This window comes from Magnolia sinica, chromosome 15 (genome assembly GCF_029962835.1).
Source record: "Magnolia sinica isolate HGM2019 chromosome 15, MsV1, whole genome shotgun sequence".
NCBI classification, from domain to species: domain Eukaryota; kingdom Viridiplantae; phylum Streptophyta; class Magnoliopsida; order Magnoliales; family Magnoliaceae; genus Magnolia; species Magnolia sinica.
This window is the reverse complement of record NC_080587.1, coordinates 3,546,702-3,566,973: the sequence shown is the minus strand read 5'-3', so window position 1 is coordinate 3,566,973 and position 20,272 is coordinate 3,546,702. Positions and strand designations below refer to the sequence as shown.

General features: G+C 41.1%; 1 protein-coding gene across 4 annotated transcripts; it reads left to right on the top strand.

Annotated features, from left to right (window-relative positions):
- Positions 1-6,983: 6,983 nt before the first annotated feature.
- On the top strand, positions 6,984-17,782 carry LOC131227276 (uncharacterized). Of its 4 annotated transcripts, none has more exons than XR_009162153.1 (3): positions 6,984-7,100; positions 15,571-15,735; positions 17,393-17,445. XR_009162153.1 is itself a non-coding variant. In XM_058223048.1 (3 exons), exons 1-2 carry the CDS (start codon positions 7,189-7,191, stop codon positions 15,580-15,582), a joined length of 1,161 nt encoding a protein of 386 aa, XP_058079031.1. In that variant the 5' UTR covers positions 7,156-7,188; the 3' UTR covers positions 15,583-15,735; positions 17,393-17,445. The 4 variants fall into 4 exon arrangements, 3 of the variants coding, with proteins under 3 accessions (XP_058079031.1, XP_058079030.1, XP_058079029.1); XM_058223048.1 differs by lacking the exon at positions 6,984-7,100 and adding an exon at positions 7,156-8,337; XM_058223046.1 differs by lacking the exon at positions 6,984-7,100 and adding an exon at positions 7,157-8,337 and having other exon boundaries at positions 15,639-15,735; positions 17,393-17,782.
- Positions 17,783-20,272: the final 2,490 nt, after the last annotated feature.

The window sequence follows — 20,272 nt, the reverse complement described above, 5'->3', positions numbered from 1 at the left end:
CACCGACCACCAGCCACGGGTCTGGTGTCAGGGAGTAGCCAATCCGTCTCCCGCGGAAACAGAGGACGCGGATTTCGTCCTACCCCCGCCCGGACGGTAATCCGTCCGGGCAGGGCTCTGTGGGGCCCACAGTAATGTAAGTGTTTTATCTACGCTGTTCATCGATTTTCTCAGATCATTTTAAGGTACGATCCAAAAAATGAAGCAGGCCCACAGATCCAGTGGACCACACCAAGGGAAGCTGCAGTGATAATGACACCCACCGTTGAAACCTTTCTATGGGCCACCGTGATATTTTTTTACCATCCAACCTATTCATAGGGTCATTCAGACGTGGATGAGCTGAAAACAAAAATACCAGCTTGATGTGAAACTTCCCAAGCTCCCAATAAGTTTGTAATGGTGGACGTTCAATAACCACTTGGTGGTCCACCCACTTAAGCCCTGGACCTGCCTCACTTTTTGCATCGTACCTTAAAATAATCTGAGAAAAACTACGAACGACGTGGATAAAGAACTTACATCACGGTGGGCCCCATAGAGCTCTGGGCGGGGGTAGGACGCAATCCGCCTCCGGAAACGGACGCCGACTTTCACATGAAGTTCGTGCGTTGGGAATCCAGGTGGGGCCCACTGTGGTGTTTGTGAAAAATCCTTCCCGTTTTATGAGTTCATTTTAGAACACGTTGCCAAAAATTAACCGTATTCAAATCTCAAGTGAGCCGAAAACGAGATAATTAAATGTCCACAGTTGAAATATTCGCACGGCCATATGAGTTTTGATTCATGCTAATGTTTTCTTTTCAGTTCATCCCAATAGGAATGACGTTAATTTCATCCCAATAGGAATGACGTTATTAAGCAGTATGGATGGCATCTAAACATCACTGGTAAACCCAGGAAGGTTTCAACTGTAGGAATTTCTCTAACCATAATTTCCTTTAGTACGGCTCATCAGAGTTTGGATACCGTTATTTTTTGGCAACATGTCCTAGAATGAATTAAAAAAAGGGATGAACGGGAAGGATTTCTCACAAACATCACAGAGGCCCACACCTAAGTTCCCAGCGTAGGATCTGCCTTTTGCAGGAAATCCGCGGGACGCGGAAACACATTAGCTACTCCCCTGCCACCAGCCAATGGCTGATGGTCTGTTGCTATGTGGGCCCCACCATGATGTATATGTTTCATCTATGTTTCTAGATCATTTTATGGTATGAGACCAAAAATGAGGTATATCCCAATCGCAAGTGGACTACATTACAGGATAACAGTGGTGAATGAACGTCGACCATTAAAAACTTTTTGGGGGTCGTAAAAGTTTTGGATCAAGCTGATCTTTGTTTTTTTCCATTCATCTAGGTCTATATGACTTAATCAACAGGTTGGATTTCAAACAAACAGTACATTAGGCTTTAGGAGAATTTTAATGGTGGATATCCAATCACTATTGTTTTCCCATGGTATGGTCCACCTTAGATTTATATTCCTCTCATTTTTTGTATCAAGCCCTAAAATGATCTTTAAAAATGGATGAATGGAATGGATGAAACACATACATCATGGTGGGGCATGAAGAAGTTTAACCCCTTAAAAGATGATTTTGTATCACGCAAGCAATTTAAAGAGAAAAAATTTCAAAATTTGCTGGTTGCATTCCGCATTCACCATTAAGTCAGACTCCTATTAGGGAAAGAATTCGGTGGAAAACCAGTGAGTGCTTTCCTTCTTCTACGGGCACAAAATCTCTTAAATGAGAAAATTCAAAGGCTTTGGGAGGATCCATCAAAGGTATGCGGACAGCAGCTATTAGGCGCTATTGAATGTCGATGGCCAGGGCATCAAGGCTTATGATATTTCCATCAAGGGACGTTGCAGGATGTCCAATGACCTCATCTTGAATATGGACAGTCAGATCATATTTAAAACAGGAATACTTACATGCATTTTTATGTTGGGAATAATGAGGCTTGTTTCGGTAATTACCATGTGTTCGAGTTGTGTGGGGCCCATCCTGATGCATGCATGGATTTTATTTTTTTTTTCCTTTTTACACATGCACTAACTAACACCATGGTGGGATTTCACGACAATGGGTATTCAAACCCATGATCTCGTGTTGAAACTCTTGTGAGACTACTGTGGCATGAGTAACGACCCAAAAAACATATGTTTTCACTTGTTGTGGCCCTTATAAATTTTGGAATAGCTTGAGTTTTGATGTATTCATTATGATGGGCACACTTGATGGCTAGGTTGATATACACAACAGAGTGGATCCACATTCCATTCGGAAGTTTCTATGGTGCTGGCTTCTTCTCATGTCTCCCATTGTTTCTTTTGGTGTGGCTTGCCTTAGTCATGGATCATGCTTGATTTTGGTATGGCAGCCTAACATTGGGTGCACATCTTATGGGCTGGTAGCATGGCACTCACACATCATGGTGGGCTCCACACAAAGAGCTGTCAATGGACCCTGACCCATGGGTCACCTGAGGGACTATTCCTGATTTTGACAGGTTTGGGTCCCTTTACTGGAGCTGTTAGGAAATTGGTTGGGTTTGATTTATTTATTTATTTTTTTCTTTTTACATGCACCCTCACACCACCATGGATGCTCAAACCTATGACTTGGGGCCTGTTTGGTCAGTGGGATTAAATGGTATGGAATTGTAGTAGATGGGATTAACACCATTAATGCACAATGATTGCATGTCTGAAAATATCATGGAATTTTGGCCGTCCAATCCCTTGCGTTTGGGATCAAATTCTTCCTTTGCAAAAACATTGCATTAAGCGATGCCTATGTTTAGTGGACTATAGAATTGTAATTAATGGACCAATTTCACAACTAATGTGGGTTACTTGTAGACAAATATAACTTGAATGTCCAGTGTAAAGGTCGCATATAGATGGATGGCAAGGATAAAACACATGCATCAATGTGGAGGCTGGATGTAGTAGATTTCAAAATCCAAAAAATTCCACCACAAATCCTACATGGGACCAAATGTAATTCCATCTCACATGATCCCAATACTTTCTGTCTTCTTCGAACACATGAATTTGCACGGAACCAAATGCAATTCTATCCCACCTAAGCCCACTTATCAAAAAGCCCAAGTGTTGAAATTCTCTCGAGATTACCATGAGGCCATGAGTATGGACCCCAATCTTGGCAGTTTTTCTCCAAGCAATTCATCCTTCCTTACCAAGGCAAATCTTTGTGAAATAACTTTACGTAGAGAAGTGAGTTTATGAGTTGGATCCAGCTTATTTATAATACATTGACTATTCTAGCCAAAATATAAGGCTCCTAAGTCTCACAAGTGAGAGAGCTTGTTTTTACACCATGCACATGTCAAAGTAGCACATGTGTGTTCATCCCTATTACCATCGTTCATTGTAAGAGCCAATCAGAATAGATTACGTGTGATTTATACAAATCTGCATGATGTATGATGTATTTGGAGATTTAAAAAGATTTCTTGGCAAACAACAGTCGGAGCTAATCAAATAATGTCACGTTAATGTCTAAGCGATCGATGAAGAAGCAATTATGAAGGAGCGGTTACAGGATAGGTGGCAAAAGAATAAACAGATGAGGCAAAGTAGTGATAAATGGTTATAACAACTGTCAAAACATGAAAATGATATAGATAATCAAATTAAAACTATAAATAGAAAAGAAATGCAAGAGGAAAATTCATCTCATACAAATCCAATTAAACTAAATATTACATTTTAATTATCCTTTCAATTACTAGTCAATTTACATTCCATAGTATAATACTTTATCTTTCTTGCCCAGTAAATTATATTTCTTATTGTAATTTTTTACTTTCAGTCCGCTGTTTACATTACGTAGTGTAATCTGTAGCGATAATTAAGTAGCTGGTGTATATGCTTGCACGCTGGATTCAGTTATTTAATCGGAAAGATGTTTTCTAGTTGTTCCTCGTGACCGACTATAAGGATCCTTTCTCATTTCATTTTATATGTATTGAAAAGGCTTTTCGCATGTAAGTCAAACTTGTAACCCATCATCAGAGGATGAACCTCACCCTTTAAATATTGTCTAATCTTGTTTACTCATTGAGTGAGTGTCAGAACAGATGACCGATCTCGGTCATACACTACATGTCTGCCTATCTTGGACTTGGGGTCATAGTTGTTCGGTTTGAATTAAGCTGCAATTTTAATTCAAGCATACCCATTAGGGCTGAAAGTGGGGCGGGTTGGGTCGGGTTGGTGCTCAACCCTAACCCAACTCAAGGTTCCTATACCTCAACCCTAACCCAACCCAACCCAAGCGAGCTCGATCAGGTTGGTCGGGTTTGTCGGGTAGATATATGCTAATATTTTCATTATTACATTTGTCTATTATATTTTCAATGCACATCTTATTTTTTACACCTATTATTTTATTAATTATATATGTAGTTATTTATCAGAAAGAAGTTCATTTTTTCTAAACAAACAAGCTAAAATATAGGACTACTACTCCTTTAAAAGTCATATTGTGTATCAAGAAATCTATTTGGGAGAGAGAAATCCGATGTATCTTGTTAGCTTGAGTCATCGGAAATGACGTCTACATATGAAACCCGACGGCATTGGAATTTTATGTGCTTTAACACAGGCGATCCGCACTCAATTATAATTAATTTATAAGGAACCTATATATTCATCGGGTTCAGGTTGGGTCGGGCAACCCCAGACCTCAACCTGAGCCCAACCCAAGTTTTATTGGGTTGGTATTTGTATGACCCAAGCCCGGGATCAAACCCAATACATCCTGCCCAAGCCCAACCCAATGTCAGGTTAGTCACGGGTCAGTCGGGCTGAACCCACCCAACTTTCAGCCCTAATACCCGCACACATGCACAACCAAAAACAGAACCACGCAAGTGTGTACAAGAGCCTAACCATGTAAATGCTCACATTTTACATGCTCATGTTTATTACCAACTGCAATTTGAACCTACACGCAAATACACACGCGAACTTGGGGTGTGGCTTTAGTGGATCCCTGACCGTGGGACACTGTGATGTATGTGCCTTATATGCATCCACGCCATCTATCAGTTTAACAGCTCAATTTAGGACATGATTCCAAAAATGAAGCAGATCCATATCTTAAGCAGAACACACCACAAGAATCAGTGGTGGTTGAATACCATAATGTTTGTTTGCCATCCAACCTGTTGATGAGGTCACAAAGACTTTGACGAAGGGACCACAGAAATATCATCTTGATCCAAAGCTTTTGTGGGCCACAAGAAGTTTTTAATAGTCTATCACGATTGTTTCCTGCAGCGTGATTCATGGATCTGCTTCATTTTTGGGATCATGCCCTAAAATGAACTTTTAAAATGGATGGATGGGTGGATGTAATGCATGTACATAATGGTGGATCCCACAGTTAGGGATCCATTGATGTGGGATCCTTATTTTTGGGGTGGTCCACTCCAAGCGAGACCCAATTCCGTGCATGGTCCATTTAAGGTGGGACCCACTTCCGCCTCTTTGCAAAGTATGGGGGGAGTTTCTGGTTAGAGGTGTACACGAGTTGAACCGAGTCAAGCTTGGCATAGCTCGGCCCGGCTCGGCTACTACCTGACCCTAGCTCGAACTCGGCTTAGCTCTGTCCTCGAACCTGACTAGCTAGCTCAACTTAGTTCGATCAGCAGCTCGGGCCAATTCGAGCCGAGTTGGAGCCGCTGCAGCATTTTCTCAAACACATGGATTACACCTTCAATTTCTCACAGAATGAAAAGCACTAGCATCGATTTACCAGTATTTCATCAAACACTTAGTAGGCAATATAAAAATTAAAATACAAAGGTATTTGTTTCATATCCATACCTTCCTCGCCTCTGGCTATTGAGTCATTTCATCAAACACTTGTTGAGCAACATCAATATCAAAATAACCGAGTCACTGAACCGGTTCGATCCGTGTTCGATTCGAGTTGAGGATCGATCCGAGTTGAGTCGAGCTCGGACAAGCTCGAACTTTTTTCAAGCTAAAAATATCAGCTCAGCTGGGCTCAAACTCAGTTTCAAACCGAGTCGAACCGAGCGAGCTAACCGGGCTAACCCGGTCTCGTGTACAGCTCTATTTCTGGTTCTGACAAATGGAGCCAATTTCTCATTAGTCGGTACCACTGATCTGTTGTCCAAGCATTTAAAAAACAAATCCTTATTAAAACAGATCTTTAACTCTCAACTTGTGCCTAAAATAGACGGTTGAGAAGGAAAACAAAGTGACCGTTGCATTCAACCGATAAAAAAAATCCTAGTAATTAAGGACGCGGATTGGGTATCGCTTGTCCCGGAACAGTCTGGGGCTCTGTGGGACCCACCAAGATGTATGGGCTTATCCACACCATCTATCCAATTTTCCATATTTTTTAAGACTATAATCCCGAATGAGGTAGATCCAATGCTCGAGTGGATCACCAAGTGGGGATCAAAACTTCTTGGGAGCCTTAGAAATTTTTTAATCGAGCTGATATTTGTTTTTGGCCTTCTTCCACGCTTATCTGATCCTACCAACGTGTTGGATGACAAATAAACATTACGGTGGGGTCTAAGAAGGTTTAGGCATTGGGAGTCAATACCAATGGTGCTTCCCTTGGTGTGGTCCACTTGATCATCAGAGCTATCTCAAACCGTCCAAATTATGGTTATCAGGAGGAGCAGATATATCATAAATCCAAAATTATTCTTATTTGGTCATTTAAAAATCAGATTGCTGGACATCAATGGACGGTTAAAAATGAAAAAAATTAAAATACAATGGTCTTATTATTATTATTATTATTTTTAAAGTGTCAAAGAATCAGAAAGTAAGATGGTTCAAAAAAATAACAGTGGGCTCTACAATCTTGTCTATTTATTTTGAAGAACAATTTCTAAGTGCCTGCGTTTCATCAGAAGCAGCCAGTGTATAAATAGCTGCCCTTTACCTTCAGTTTCCTTTCTTTAGAGCTCCCAGGGGACCGAGAGTACGGAGCTCGAAGATCATTTTGAAGTGGTCTCCACAGAGATTCTTCATCGCTACCACTCATTCAGGAGAAAAAAGAAAATAAATTTGTAAGTTTTCTTCTCAGCCCTCATTTCCCATTCCTTTTCTTTTCTCTTCAGAAAAAGAAAAAAAAAATTGAATAGGAAGGAGCAGAAAATGTTCCATTTCCTTTATTACAAAAAACTCGTTCAAATCAACATCCATACACTTCAAATCCAATCCCTACAAAACCCATTTCTAAAATCCCATTCCCAAACAAACCCACCTTCTTCTCTCCTTCAATACCTCCAAAACTCATTTGGGCTCTCTCCAGAAAGGGCTCTAACAGCTTCCAAACATCTCAGACACAAGACCCCGAAAAATCCAGATGCTGTCCTCACATTCTTCAAATCTCATGGATTCTCCAAAACCCACATCAAATCCATCATCAGCACTGCCCCACAACTGCTCGTCTTCACCGTCGAATCCCGCTTAACACCCAAGATTCAGTTCTTCAAAGAAAAGGCCCTTTCAGAAGCCGATATAGTGAGCCTTATCATAAAGGACCCCGCCATCTTGACTGCCAGTCTCGAAAAGCGTATAAAACCATCATTTGATTTCCTTTCTAGCGTTGTGGGCACAGACCAATTAGTAATCAAATCACTCAAGCGATCGAAGTTCCGATTCAGTCTGGAGAAATCAGTAGTTCCCAATGTGGCCATTTTGAAGAATTGCGGCGTCCCGGATCATCTGATTTCGAAATTGCTTATGGGCCAACCATTGGCTTTGATTGTAAAGTCCGATCGGTTTAATGAGATTGTGAAGATGGTTCAGGAAATGGGGTTCGATCCATCTACTTATTTGTTCCTGGAAGCAGTCCGTGTGATGGCGGCTCTGAGCCGTCCAATGTGGGATACGAAATTTGAGGTCTATAGGAGCTTGGGGTGGTCGGATGAGGAGATATTGTTAGCCTTCCGTAAGCGCCCGGGCTGCATTGCGATATCAGAGGAGAAGATTAGGAGGTGTGTGAATTTCTTTGTCACGGAGTTGGGTTGGAATCCTTCAAACTTTTTGGCCTACCCGAGCATTCTCTCTTTTAACCTGGAGAAGAGGATTATGCCCAGGCATAGGTTTTGGCAGTTTTTGATGTCGAAGGGCCTGATTAAGAAGCATAACAGGCTAGCGAAAAGCTTGATGGTAAGCGAGAAGCGGTTCTTGGAGACTTATGTGATGAAGTACCAAGCGAAGGTTCCAGAGTTATTGAAGATTTATGAGGGCATGATCGGTTCAAAGCTATTGGATATCAAGGATGGTGAAGAGTGTGAGGTTCGGCAATTGTAGCATTTAGTTCATTGAATTGCATTGTTGTTGCTCTTGAAGAATTTTGTTCTATTGCATTTTGCTTCTTTAGGATTGGAATTTTCAATTCTTATTACCATTCAGAAAAAGAACTCTTTTTTAAATTTTATGTTCAAGTTTTGTTTTTGCTGGTAGGTGTGGTGTGTAAAGAAGGTGGTCATCTCTGACATGTACCGTCCATTAGAATGGTCGCCTCAATTCATTCATAGGCCACCTGGCTTCATCAAATGGTCCTGACCCTTAAAAAAGGCGGCAACAAAAATCCACTTATTGGATAGTGAAATATTGTAATTTTGCCCAAAATCGTGTTCACATCCGAATATCTAACATTATTTGCTACTTTTGGCATAGTTTGTCTTTTTAGTAAACTGAAAATTCTATTAGGGGTCATTTCGATGTCTGTAAATTGTTTAAGTTGTAAATGATTTACAGTAGTAAATCTTAACTGTAAATCATTTACAGCCTGTCATGTTTGGTTTTAAGCGGTTAATGATTTACAGGTAAATGATTGTCTGTTTTTGGATAACCTGTAAATTGTTTTGAGTCCTGTAAATGGAGATCCAATCTTTCCATTTATAGCTGTTAGGCTCTAAATGGAGAGCCTGTAAATGAAATCTGAACTTTTTGCCTGTAAATGAGATGGGGGTAAATGCTGTAAATCATTTACACCCTGTAAATAATTTACAGGCAAAAAACGCCATACAAACGCAGTGTAAATGATTTACAGGTAAATCATTTACAACTCGTCCCATTTACAAGCATCCAAACCAACCCTTAGACAGGGAATAATATCTGGCAAATGCACTACTGGAATGGTCTATATTTGATAACCAAAAAAGCGAGAAGAATTTGGATCCATTCTGCACAATCCAAGACAGCTGATTTTGCCAAACTATCTGCCGCTACATTGGCTTCTTGATAGATGGGAGGGCTCGTCACATTCTTAATCCTGCTCGGGAGGCTTCTGACATTTGGAAGGAGGGTGCTTGTTTTCCAGTTCCTGTAGTCCTGGTTCAATATGCATTGTATGGTTAATACAATCTCCCTCTATCTATACTATATATAACACAACTAGCTTTTGGACATTTTTGCCTCTGAAAATAGTTGTTAATAGGGCAGAAAACTTTGAACATTGAAAGGGCATGGGATAACATTTTAAATGTTGTCGGGGATATTTTGGGAACTGAAAATTGTGGTTGTTGTCCGATGAACGATTCAAATTTTACATGCAATAAACAAGCCTTTAAATGGCTTAAATTTTATTTGCAAGGTAACAAATTATTTAGTGTGAGTAACCTACTTACCTTTTCTTTGCGTATAACTCACCTTGTAAATCTATTGTGCTACCTCATGCTAGGACATCCACCAGAAAATGAGGTAGATCTAAAACTTGAGTGGGCACAACACTGGAATAATGTGGTGATTGGCGCCCACCATTGAATGTGTAGCGTGTAGCCACACCCTTTCCTTCCATGTCTCTTCTTTCGTTTCCCTCCATGTCTCTTACTTCCTCTCTCTCATAAGTAATGCAACATTTCATTACCACACAGAAACCATAACATTATTCATTAAGACAGTGGATAGGTGTGACAAGCATACCTGGACCACTCCTTGGCCAAACGATCAGCCATGACATTGGCCTCTCCAGGATAAGATAAAAAAATGAAATACATAGATGTCGATCCTTTAATGAAATTTACAGCAAAATGACTCTTCCGAGGAGCCAACGATGACCTAGAAACCCATGCTATGCGCTCTTGGATAGCCCTTGATAATGATCTCGAATAACCTTTGTAAGCTTTAGGCTGGTCTTGACTGGTTCCAACTCTTCTTCATTTGAGTTACCAGCTTGGAGCAAACCAGAGAAAGCGAGCTCGATCCTTTGACGATCATCGTTGAGGCCACACACCCACAGCAGATCTCCTTGGATGGTTGTAATCCTACACTATAGCAATTTTTGGGGCAGTGGCCTATTTAAGATGTGGCTGTTGTAATAGATGGTTTGGATCAATGAACCCAATCATCAATTAGTTTTGATGAAAGCTCATACACTTCTTCCACATGATGAAGGTTAACAAATCCTATTTATGTTCTTATCTTATTTGCAGGAGTGAATGTTTAATGTTTTGCCAGCATTGACTGCCATTTGTTACCCACGCCTTGTGCCTCACCACGCACTGGTGTAGACCGAACCTCCAGTGGGATCCATGGTAGGTTTAAATCCCCGTGGCATCAATATCAATCTTCATAAGTAGATGCTATTTGATAATTTAAGATACATTTGGATGTAGTGTCAAATTGAATTGCAATAATTTTTCTAAAAGAGTAGAAAAGACCAAATTGGTATTACCTTCATTCTATTCATGTTTGTTGGGCTAGATTCCAAAATGCAATTGCATGGAATGTATAGTTGTGGTTGCAGTATTGTTATTTTCTCTTGTTTGAACTGAATGTTCCTAATTCAATTCAGTTGCTCACTGATGCAGGACATGAAATTCAAATATGATGTGCAAGATTTTTGGGCTTTAGATCACACTAGTTCAGAAACAATCACACAAAATTCCACATCCCACATAACGTCAAGCACTCAACAAGGGGAATCTATGCGGGTCCAGGCTTACACATGCTAGGTCTGGATCAATTAAAATTATAGACCAAACAATGCTCAAAGGAGAGTAAATTCATCCACACATGCACAAAAATATTTCCCCAATCCAAGGGATTCACAGGTTCAATTCGGGGAACCCTAGGGTTAAAGAAAATGGATAGAAATTGGAGATTTAGGACAATCTAGGGTTAGGGTTAGGGAAATCAGGTGAGAGAGGAGTGAAAGAGAGGAGAAAGAGAACCTGTAACCCGCCCGCACGCGTGGTCAGCAGGTTGGGCCTGACGCACGTGTGTGGGGCCCAAGAACCCAAAAATCGCCCTCTTGGGGCTGGTCGGCCAGGGTTGAGCTTCAAAACCTCCAAGTTTCAAGTCGATCTGATGTACGGTCTAGGCATGGTGCTCCGCCGAAGTTTCAGCCTTCCTGCAGGGCCAGATTCGGGAATTCTGCTAAAGAGAGGAAAATTGCTGCAATAAAAGACAGATTTGTAGCACAGATGATTGTGGGAGATGAGAAGGGTGGATGGTAGAAGATGGGAGCGAATTGAAATAGATGTGGCTTCGCACCACGGTAGTTAGCCCTTCGAAGAAGGGAGGGCTTCGCACCCAATTAAGTTTTCATAACTCAGAAAGGAGCAGAAAAATGCAGCAATTTTATTAATATTCATTAATTCAAAAGACTATAAGGGGTTCCTATTTATAATAAAACCTTATACCTTAAAACTCGCGCCATGTGCGCAACCTATTACTTGGCGGTGAAGTAATAAAAAATAACAACCAATCAAAGCGATCTAAATCGTCCATGATACTCTTAATAATAATAAGAAGCAAAACCTAAAATATTAGCTTAATCAGAATAGTGGGCCACGACCATGAGAACCCATGGTGGCCTTTACATGATTATTGAGTCCACTCTAACGAATCAAAACTTAGTCCTCTAACTAGGAGGCCCTCCCTGGACGTCGTCGTCGATCCAGATCGATGGTGGAGCCCTCCTCCTTCTTGCATACGTGCGTAGGGGGCGTGCATGTGCGCGAGATGTTCCCATCAATTCTCCCTGGCTGCGAAGGTTTCGCCACTAGCGAAACAAAACTCCTGAACCACTCCGAGATGTAAGGATCAAGTCTCTAGGGATCCTCCTCAGCAAGCCATGTACTGTCTGAAGCTAGGCGTGACTTCCACTTGACTAAGAACTTTTGAAACCCGCCGTCCGACGTGGGTATTATCTGACGGTTCGGAATATCATCTATCTCCTCTCTGGGTGTGGGAAGGGTAGGTATGGGAGGTAGAGGCTGGGAAGATGGGTCGGGAGGGGCCATGGATTAAGGAAAATGTTTGGGGAATCAGGATGGTTAGGTGATAGGCTAGACAATGTATCAGTGGTCCCTTGAAATGCAACTAGATCCTCCACATTGAATGTGGAACTAATTCTCATGGAAGGTGGAAGATCTACTACATACGCATTGAGACCGTTTCGTTTTATAATTTTGAATGGTCCAGCACTACGCGCGTGTAATTTACGAACGGCTCCCTGAGGATACCGTTATAGCCTGTTGCGGGCCATCACAGAGTCCTTTACATTGAATTCCTTGAAACGTTTATATTTGTCTGCAGAAAGTGAGTAATGTTCATTACTAGTCATGATCTTCTGCCTGATTTCTTGATGTTATGAATGAATGTGATGCGCGAAAGACTCTGCAGACTCTGACGACCTATGAGACAGTGACATAGGGACAGGATCAATAAGTTTCCTAGGTTTATAACTAGTAACGACTTCAAAAGGACTTGGACCTATGGACTTATCGACAAAGTTATTAAATGCAAACTTGGCTATAGGTAATATGGTGTCCTACGTCCTAGTGTGTTGTATATCCCTCATTGGGGGAAACTCATCTGGTAGATCATCAGGAAAGATATCACGAAACTCATCCACTACCGGAATGACCTCAATGGGTAACTCTACACTAGCCTCTGGTGCACTCTCTCTAGCTATGAGGTCGTACATGTCGTACCACTCAAAATGGTGGTCCATATCTGCCAACCAATCTTGAAAAATTTTAAGGTCCAAGTGGCTATCAAACGTGGGGGCATCTAATCTAACTCCTTTAAGAAGCTGCACATCGGGGTCATAGTGGTCTTGATGTACCTAACGAGGTGGGTGCACGGGTGCGCGCCCATAACCGATTCCTTGGCCACTTCCATTCCTTGGTCTATCCTCCTGGCCACCTGCCTGAAATTGGGCATTTTTCCCAATGGTGGGGTTTGCTCTGGCGGAGGTCTCTAGTTGGGTAATGCGCACATCAAGCTGCTCAAAGCGTTCGTCTATATGTTGTTCCAGGCGTCTACCTAAAGACTCAACCTGTTGGGTTAACTTGTTCACTGATTCTAGCAGCCGCTCCATGTTTAGTGTAGGGTGCAAGCCAAAACCACTACCCGTACGTGTGGGCATACAACTGCTAACTCCACCTAAGGACCTTCTACTACGACTATATGCAACTAAATGGGACTAAATGATCCTATGAGACTCTATATGAGGGAAACTACACAATGCTACCAAAATCCAACAATATAGTTGTCAAAATATAAGAAAGTTTCTAAAAAAGCAACCTAGTTTCTAAAAACGAAAAAGGAAAGTTTCTAAAAACAAATCAGGAAAATTTCTAAAAAAGCAACCTAGTTTCTAAAAACGAAAAAAGAAGGTTTCTAAAAACAAATTAGGTAAGTTCTAAACCTAGAAAAAGGAAAGTGAGTTAGTTTCTAAAAAAAGAACTAAGAAAGCCACCTAGTTTCTAAAAAAAGAAAAAGGAAAGTTTCTAAAAATAGAAAGTAAGTTAGTTTCTAAAAAAAGAAAAAGGAAAGTAAACTAGTTTCTAAAAAAGAAAAAGGAAAGAAATTAGTTTTTAAAAACAGATAAAGAAAGTTTCTAAAAAATTAGTTTCTAAAAACAAATTAGGAAAGTTTCTATCCTAGAATTAGAAAGTAAATTAGTTTCTAAAAACAGAAAATGAAAGTTTCTAAACCTAGAAATATAAAGCTAAGTTAATTTCTAAAATAATTCAAATAAGGGGGTAACAGAAATTTCAGCAGCTTATATCAGGAATTACGGACATTTAAACAGCTATATATGATGAGACTGGATGCATGATGGACATAAACAAACTAACCCTAAACATGTAATGCATTCCACTATAAGAACCCTAAGCTCTGATACCAAATTTGATGCAGGACATGAAATTCGAATATGATGTGCAAGATTTTCAGGCTTTAGATCACACTAGTTCAGAAACAATTACACAAAATTCCACATCCCACATAACGTCAAGCACTCAACAAGGGGAATCTATGTGGGTCCAGGCCTTCACATGCTAGGGCTAGATCAATTAAAATTATAGACCAAACAATGCTCAAAGGAGAGTAAATTCATCCACACATGTACAAAAATATTTCGCCAATCCAAGGGATTCACAGGTTCAATTCGAGGAACCCTAGGATTAAAGAAAATGGATAAAAATTGGGGATTTAGGACAATCTAGGGTTAGGTTTAGGGAAATCAGTTGAGAGAGGAGTGAAAGAGAGGAGAGAGAACTTGTAACCAGCCCACGCGCGTGGTTAGCAGGTTGGGCCTGACGCACGTGCGCTGATGGCTGGCCGCACGTGTGGGGCCCACAAACCAAAAAATCGCCCTCTTGGGTCTGGTCGGCCAGGGCTGAGCTTTAAAACCTCCAAGTTTCAAGTCGATCCGATGTACGGTCTGGGTGTGGTGATCCGCCGAAGTTTCAGCCCTCCTGTAGGACCAGATTCTGGAATTCTGTTGAAGAGAAGAAAATTGTTGAAATAAAAGACAGATTTGTAGCGCAGATGATTGTGGGAGATGAGAAGGGTGGATGGTAGAAGATGGGAGTGAATCGGGATAAATGTGGCTTCGCACCACGGTAGTTAGCCCTTCGAAGAAGGGAGGGCTTCGCACCCAATTAGGTTTTCATAACTCAGAAAGGAGCAGAAAAACGCAGCAATTTTATTAATCTTCATTAATTCAAAAGACTACAAGGGATTCCTATTTATAATAAAACCCTATACCCTAAAACTCGCGCCATGTGTGCAACCTATTACTTGGCGATGAAGTAATAAAAAATAACAACTAATCAAAGCAATCTAAATCGTCCATGATACTCTTAATAACAATAATAACCAAAACCTAAAATATTAGCTTAATCAGAATAGTGGGCCACGACCATGAGAACCCATGGTGGGCTTTACATGACTATCGGGTCCACTCTAACGAATCAAAACTCAGTCCTCTAATTAGGAGGCCCTCCCCGGACGTCGTCATCGATCCAGATTGATGGTGGGGCCCTCCTCCTCCTTGCGTGCGTGCGTTTTGGGGGGGGAGGGTGTGTGCATGTGCGCGAGATGTCCCCATCACCCACCCCAACGCTCGCTTAGAAATAAGGTCAAAGTAGATAAGGGATTCATTTCCACTTTCGGTTCGTATTCTATGTGGAAACCCTAGCAAGAGACCTGAAAAGTAATAAAGGAGACGGTAATATTTTGAGATTTAGATTTTGTTATATGAATTTTCTTCTCTTTTGCTTGCAGTTGACTGCTTGAAATTTGCCAATGCTGATGTGAAATACTGTAGCAGTATTAAAACAAATTCATTTTAGATCATTGCACAAGCTCGAGGTGGGATCTTGTTCTTTCCAAAACATCGACAGTATTATATGAAAGCTCTCCCACTTGATGCTGAAGAATAATACGAAGGTATTGCTCCAAGAACTTGAACTGTGATTGTCCATTCAGCATGGCTTTTGAATTGTGATACACCCATTGTAGGAGACACTAGATGGACGATCCTGATCTGCTTCCCCTTCTTTGGTGTGAAGTTGGGTGGTATAGTGTTTGTGAATTCCCATACAACCAGAACCAGGGTATTTCATCCTACCCATCCATACCATCAAAATCATGTTGCCCATGTGGACTGGGGACAGGCTGAAAAGACAGTTGACTAGATGATCCTAATTGTGATTATTGGTGATTGAATGGATTGTTAAGGGTGTGTTTGGTTGTACCAAATATCATGAAATTTCGAAGTTGTGTTATTTGGTGCACCCAAACGCACCCTCAAAGAAGTGGTCAATAATGGAAATCCAATAGGCAAACTTAAATGGCTAGGATCATTCAACTTCCAGGCTATGCCCCATGTATGTATGAGATGTATATGTTGTTTGTGTGCGCACACTATTAGATTGTCAATGTATATGATGCTTAGTCAAGGTTATGATGGATCATGAATTATCTTGCACATGTTCTCCACGCACATCATGTTTATGAATTCCTTGATAGAGTGGAATGGAGGAACAAGATTTGTGTGGCTGACCCAAATTAGTTGGGATGAGGATTTGATCATGATGATCAGCCAAAAATTGTGAGCCCCACTTGTGGAGGGCAAAAATCAGATTGAACGGCTGATCCTAACCATCTGATCAGTGGACATTTGCATGTTTAGCGATTCTGATTGATGGGGCTAAGCCCTGTTCTATATAGTGAGAGACTAGCCCTTATTTAGCAGTTCCGATCTTTCCAACTTGAAAGAAAATGTCCCACCTCCATTTTGGGCCATTTCTTCTAATTAGAATGGTCTCACATGGTATCAATTTTCTATCTGGCCTATATGATATGCCCTCCGATGCCATTATTCAGAACCTTGGTTAGTACTGATGAATTACTACGAGGTGTTAATGAATATGCTATTGCCTCCTCCAATAGTCTATATTTGGTGGAATGAAGAGTTTTTTCCTAAGAAGATTCACCAAACAATCATTTCATCTTTGTTCTAGCTCTTAGATTGGCCAAAATTCTTCAAATAAAATCTCTGATTTGTTTCTAGATCTGCCTTTTAAAAAAAAAACTTTGTTTGTAATGCAGGGGCATTTTCACACTGGGCTCGAGTGGGGTAGCCTGTGGGACGCGGGGACACACTCTGGGTGAGTGACTCGTGTGAAGCAAAACCCATGTGAAGTGGGGTCCACGAGGAGGGTTCGGCCAAGGTTTTAACCCATGGAATGTGGGGCCTGGGCTATGAGATATAGGGATTGATTTGCCACTCTCTATCAGTTCGAACTTTTAGAGCAAGTGGTTAATTGTCTTGCTTTACTTCACTGTGGGTGATTCACCGCTCTCTATAGTTTGAGCTTTTAAAGTTAAGTGGTCGATTGTCCTATATCAGTTTGTGTAGATCTGCAATTTTTTGTTAGTATATTAATTCAAGTATATAATCTTTTATTTGAAAAAGTGTGATTCGCCACTCTCTATAGGATCTGCATTTTCTTGTTAGTATATTAATTCAAGTATTATGATCTTTTATTTGAAAAAAAAGAAGAAGCTGCTAACCGTTCCTCCTCCATGTCATTGCTTGCAGATGAACAAAGACATTCTCTTATATGAGAAATTTCTAAGGGTCCGGGATTATCCATCAAAGGCCTGTGGACAGCAGCATTGAGGCAATATTGAATGTGGATGGTAGGATTGGGGCGTTGAGCCTTATGATGCTTCCATGGACGGGCTTGACAGGATGTCCAATGGCCATATCTTGAATATGGATGGTCAGATCAGCCTTATCGGTGGTCTGATAGCATGAAGTTATATTTGATGAGTCGGATCTTAGGATTCTAATCAACAGTCTGTATTCAAAAGAGAAGGAAAAACAACAATAATCCATCAAATGGCATTTTGTGGGCTGCTTATCCAACGACCAGGATGATAATATGAACTAATCATTCCTTTCAATGCATAGTTGGGTTCAGCTAAATCTCTATCATGGCCATTCATCATATTTAAAACAGGAATTTGAACATTCACAACATGCATGTTTCGGTAATTTCCATATAAAACTTAGATTTGATGTTTCAGATATGAGATGCCGTGTAGCTGGTGGATAGGCTGCAATTTTAGCAAGTGCACCTAGGTTTTGAGTTGAGATTTCAGCTTGTGGATACCCGCCACACCCGACCAGACTCGGTACTTGTGATCATGTCGGACTTGGTCCGGATTAGTCCATCAGGCATGCTAGACTGGGTACCGAGTCAGGTCGAGTTCAGTTCAGGTCTATTTCAAAACTAGATCGAGTCATGTAAGCCCTAACTCGGTTAGAGTCGAGGTCAGGCATGTTGGACTTGGTACCGAGTTGGGTTGAGTTCAATCATGGCCATTTATCATATTTAAAACAGGAATTTGTACATGCATATCACCCATGTTTCGGTAATTCCTATATGATCCAGCCATGTGGGTCCCACCCATGATGTACATATGGAATCCAAGCCATGCATCTTATGCTCCTAGCATGATTGCTGCTGACCTCCCTGCGCTCGTGCTTTCTTTCCGGAAGCACTCGCTCCCTCACTCTACGTTAACACATCGCAATGAACTTACTCAGTACAAATTGTTCCACTCGGGCTTCTTTGCCTAACACTTATATTTTCACTTGTTATGGCCCACCTAAAATTTGGAATGGCTTGGATTTTGCCATGTGTGTTTGTACTTGTGGGGCTCACCTGATGGTTAGGCTGGTAGACATACTCAACGAGGTGGACCCCACATTTCATTGGAAGTTTCTGTGGTGGGATGCTCCTTCCCATGACTAGAGCTGGGCACATGACAACTCAACTCGTCTGGCTTGTTCAAACCTATCAGACTAGTTCAAACTCGACTCAATCCGAAATGAGTGGGTGAGTCGATCCGAGTTCGGGTCACCCAGTTACTCGACTCGACTTACCTGAAATCCAACTCAATATTGACTCGATTTGATCCGAAACTCAACTCGTAATATATATATATATAATACTTAAATTTAACACTTAGATATAAGATGCCGTGTAGCTAATGGAGAGGCTACAAATTTGACAAGTGCACCTAGGTTTTTAGTTGTGATTTCAGCTTGTGGATACCCGCCGCACCTGACCTGACTCGGTACTTGTGATCGGGTTGGACTTGGTTACGATTAGTCCAGGCCAGACCTGGACTTAGATTGGATCAATGCTAGACTCGGTACAAAGTCAGGTCGCATTTGGTTCAAGTCTATTTCAAAACTAGATCAAGTCATGTAAGCCGTAACTTGGTCCGAGTGGAGGTCAGGCATGTTGGACTTGGTACTGAATCGGCTTGTTCAGGTCTATTTCAAAACTGGATCAAGTCGGGTCAGTCCTAACTCGGTTAGACTCAACTCGGTTCCCGGCTCTTGGCCATTGCCCCCATCGTTCCGTTGGTGTAGCTCGCCTGAGTCATGGATATGCTGGATTTTGGGATCAGGCCTGACATTGGGTTCTGAAAGGTGGAGCCCATTTCTCACTAATCCGTACCATTGATCTGTTTGTGTCCCACAGCGGATGGACCATGCATGAAAAAAGAAAACCTTTATAAAATGTATCTTAAAGTCTCAATTTGTGGCCTAATGATAGATGGTTAAGAAGGAAAACAAGGTGGCCTTTGCATCCAACTGAAAAAAAAAATAATTCCAAATATTTAACGGCTGGGATCTTCCAATCTATATATATGTTATCTACAAAGCTACTACTTAAAATTATAATGCAGGGTCCCACTTGTCAGAGTTGAAAACTCTTGTATGATAGTTTTGTGAGAAATACATTCATGCTCAAACAGTGTGATGGATGCTACGCCGGCAGTTAGAAATCACTGAGAAACTGCGCACGCAGTATACAAACAATTCAAACTAAATCTAAACCGTCCAAATTATGAACACAAAATTACTGGACTCGAATTCAGTGGTGATTACTGCACCTCTCAGGTAGTTGCTGATTGGTGCCCCTTGGGCCACCATGATGAATGTGTTTTATCCACCGTCCATCCATTTTGCCAGCTCATTTTAGGGCATGGGATAAAAAATGAGGCAGAACCAAATATCAGGTGGACTACACCACAGGAAACAGTGTTTATTAAACGACCATCATTAGAAACTTCCTGGGGCCCACTGTAACGTTCATTTGCCATATAACCTGTTGATTAGGTCACATAGACAAGGATGAAGGGGAAAAACAAACATCAGCTTATAAAAAAACTCGCGGATAGTTTTTAATGGTCAGCGATCAATCAAGACTGTTCCGTGGTGTGGTCCACCTGAGATTTGGTTCTGTCTGGCTTTAGGGCTGATGAATTAAAATGAAATGGAAAAATGAATAGATGGTATGGATAAAACACATTAATCATGGTGGGGCCCACAGAGCACTGGTTAGTTCGAATGTCGGTACCACGGATAGGTCAACAAAGCTTTTGACTGTAGTTATCT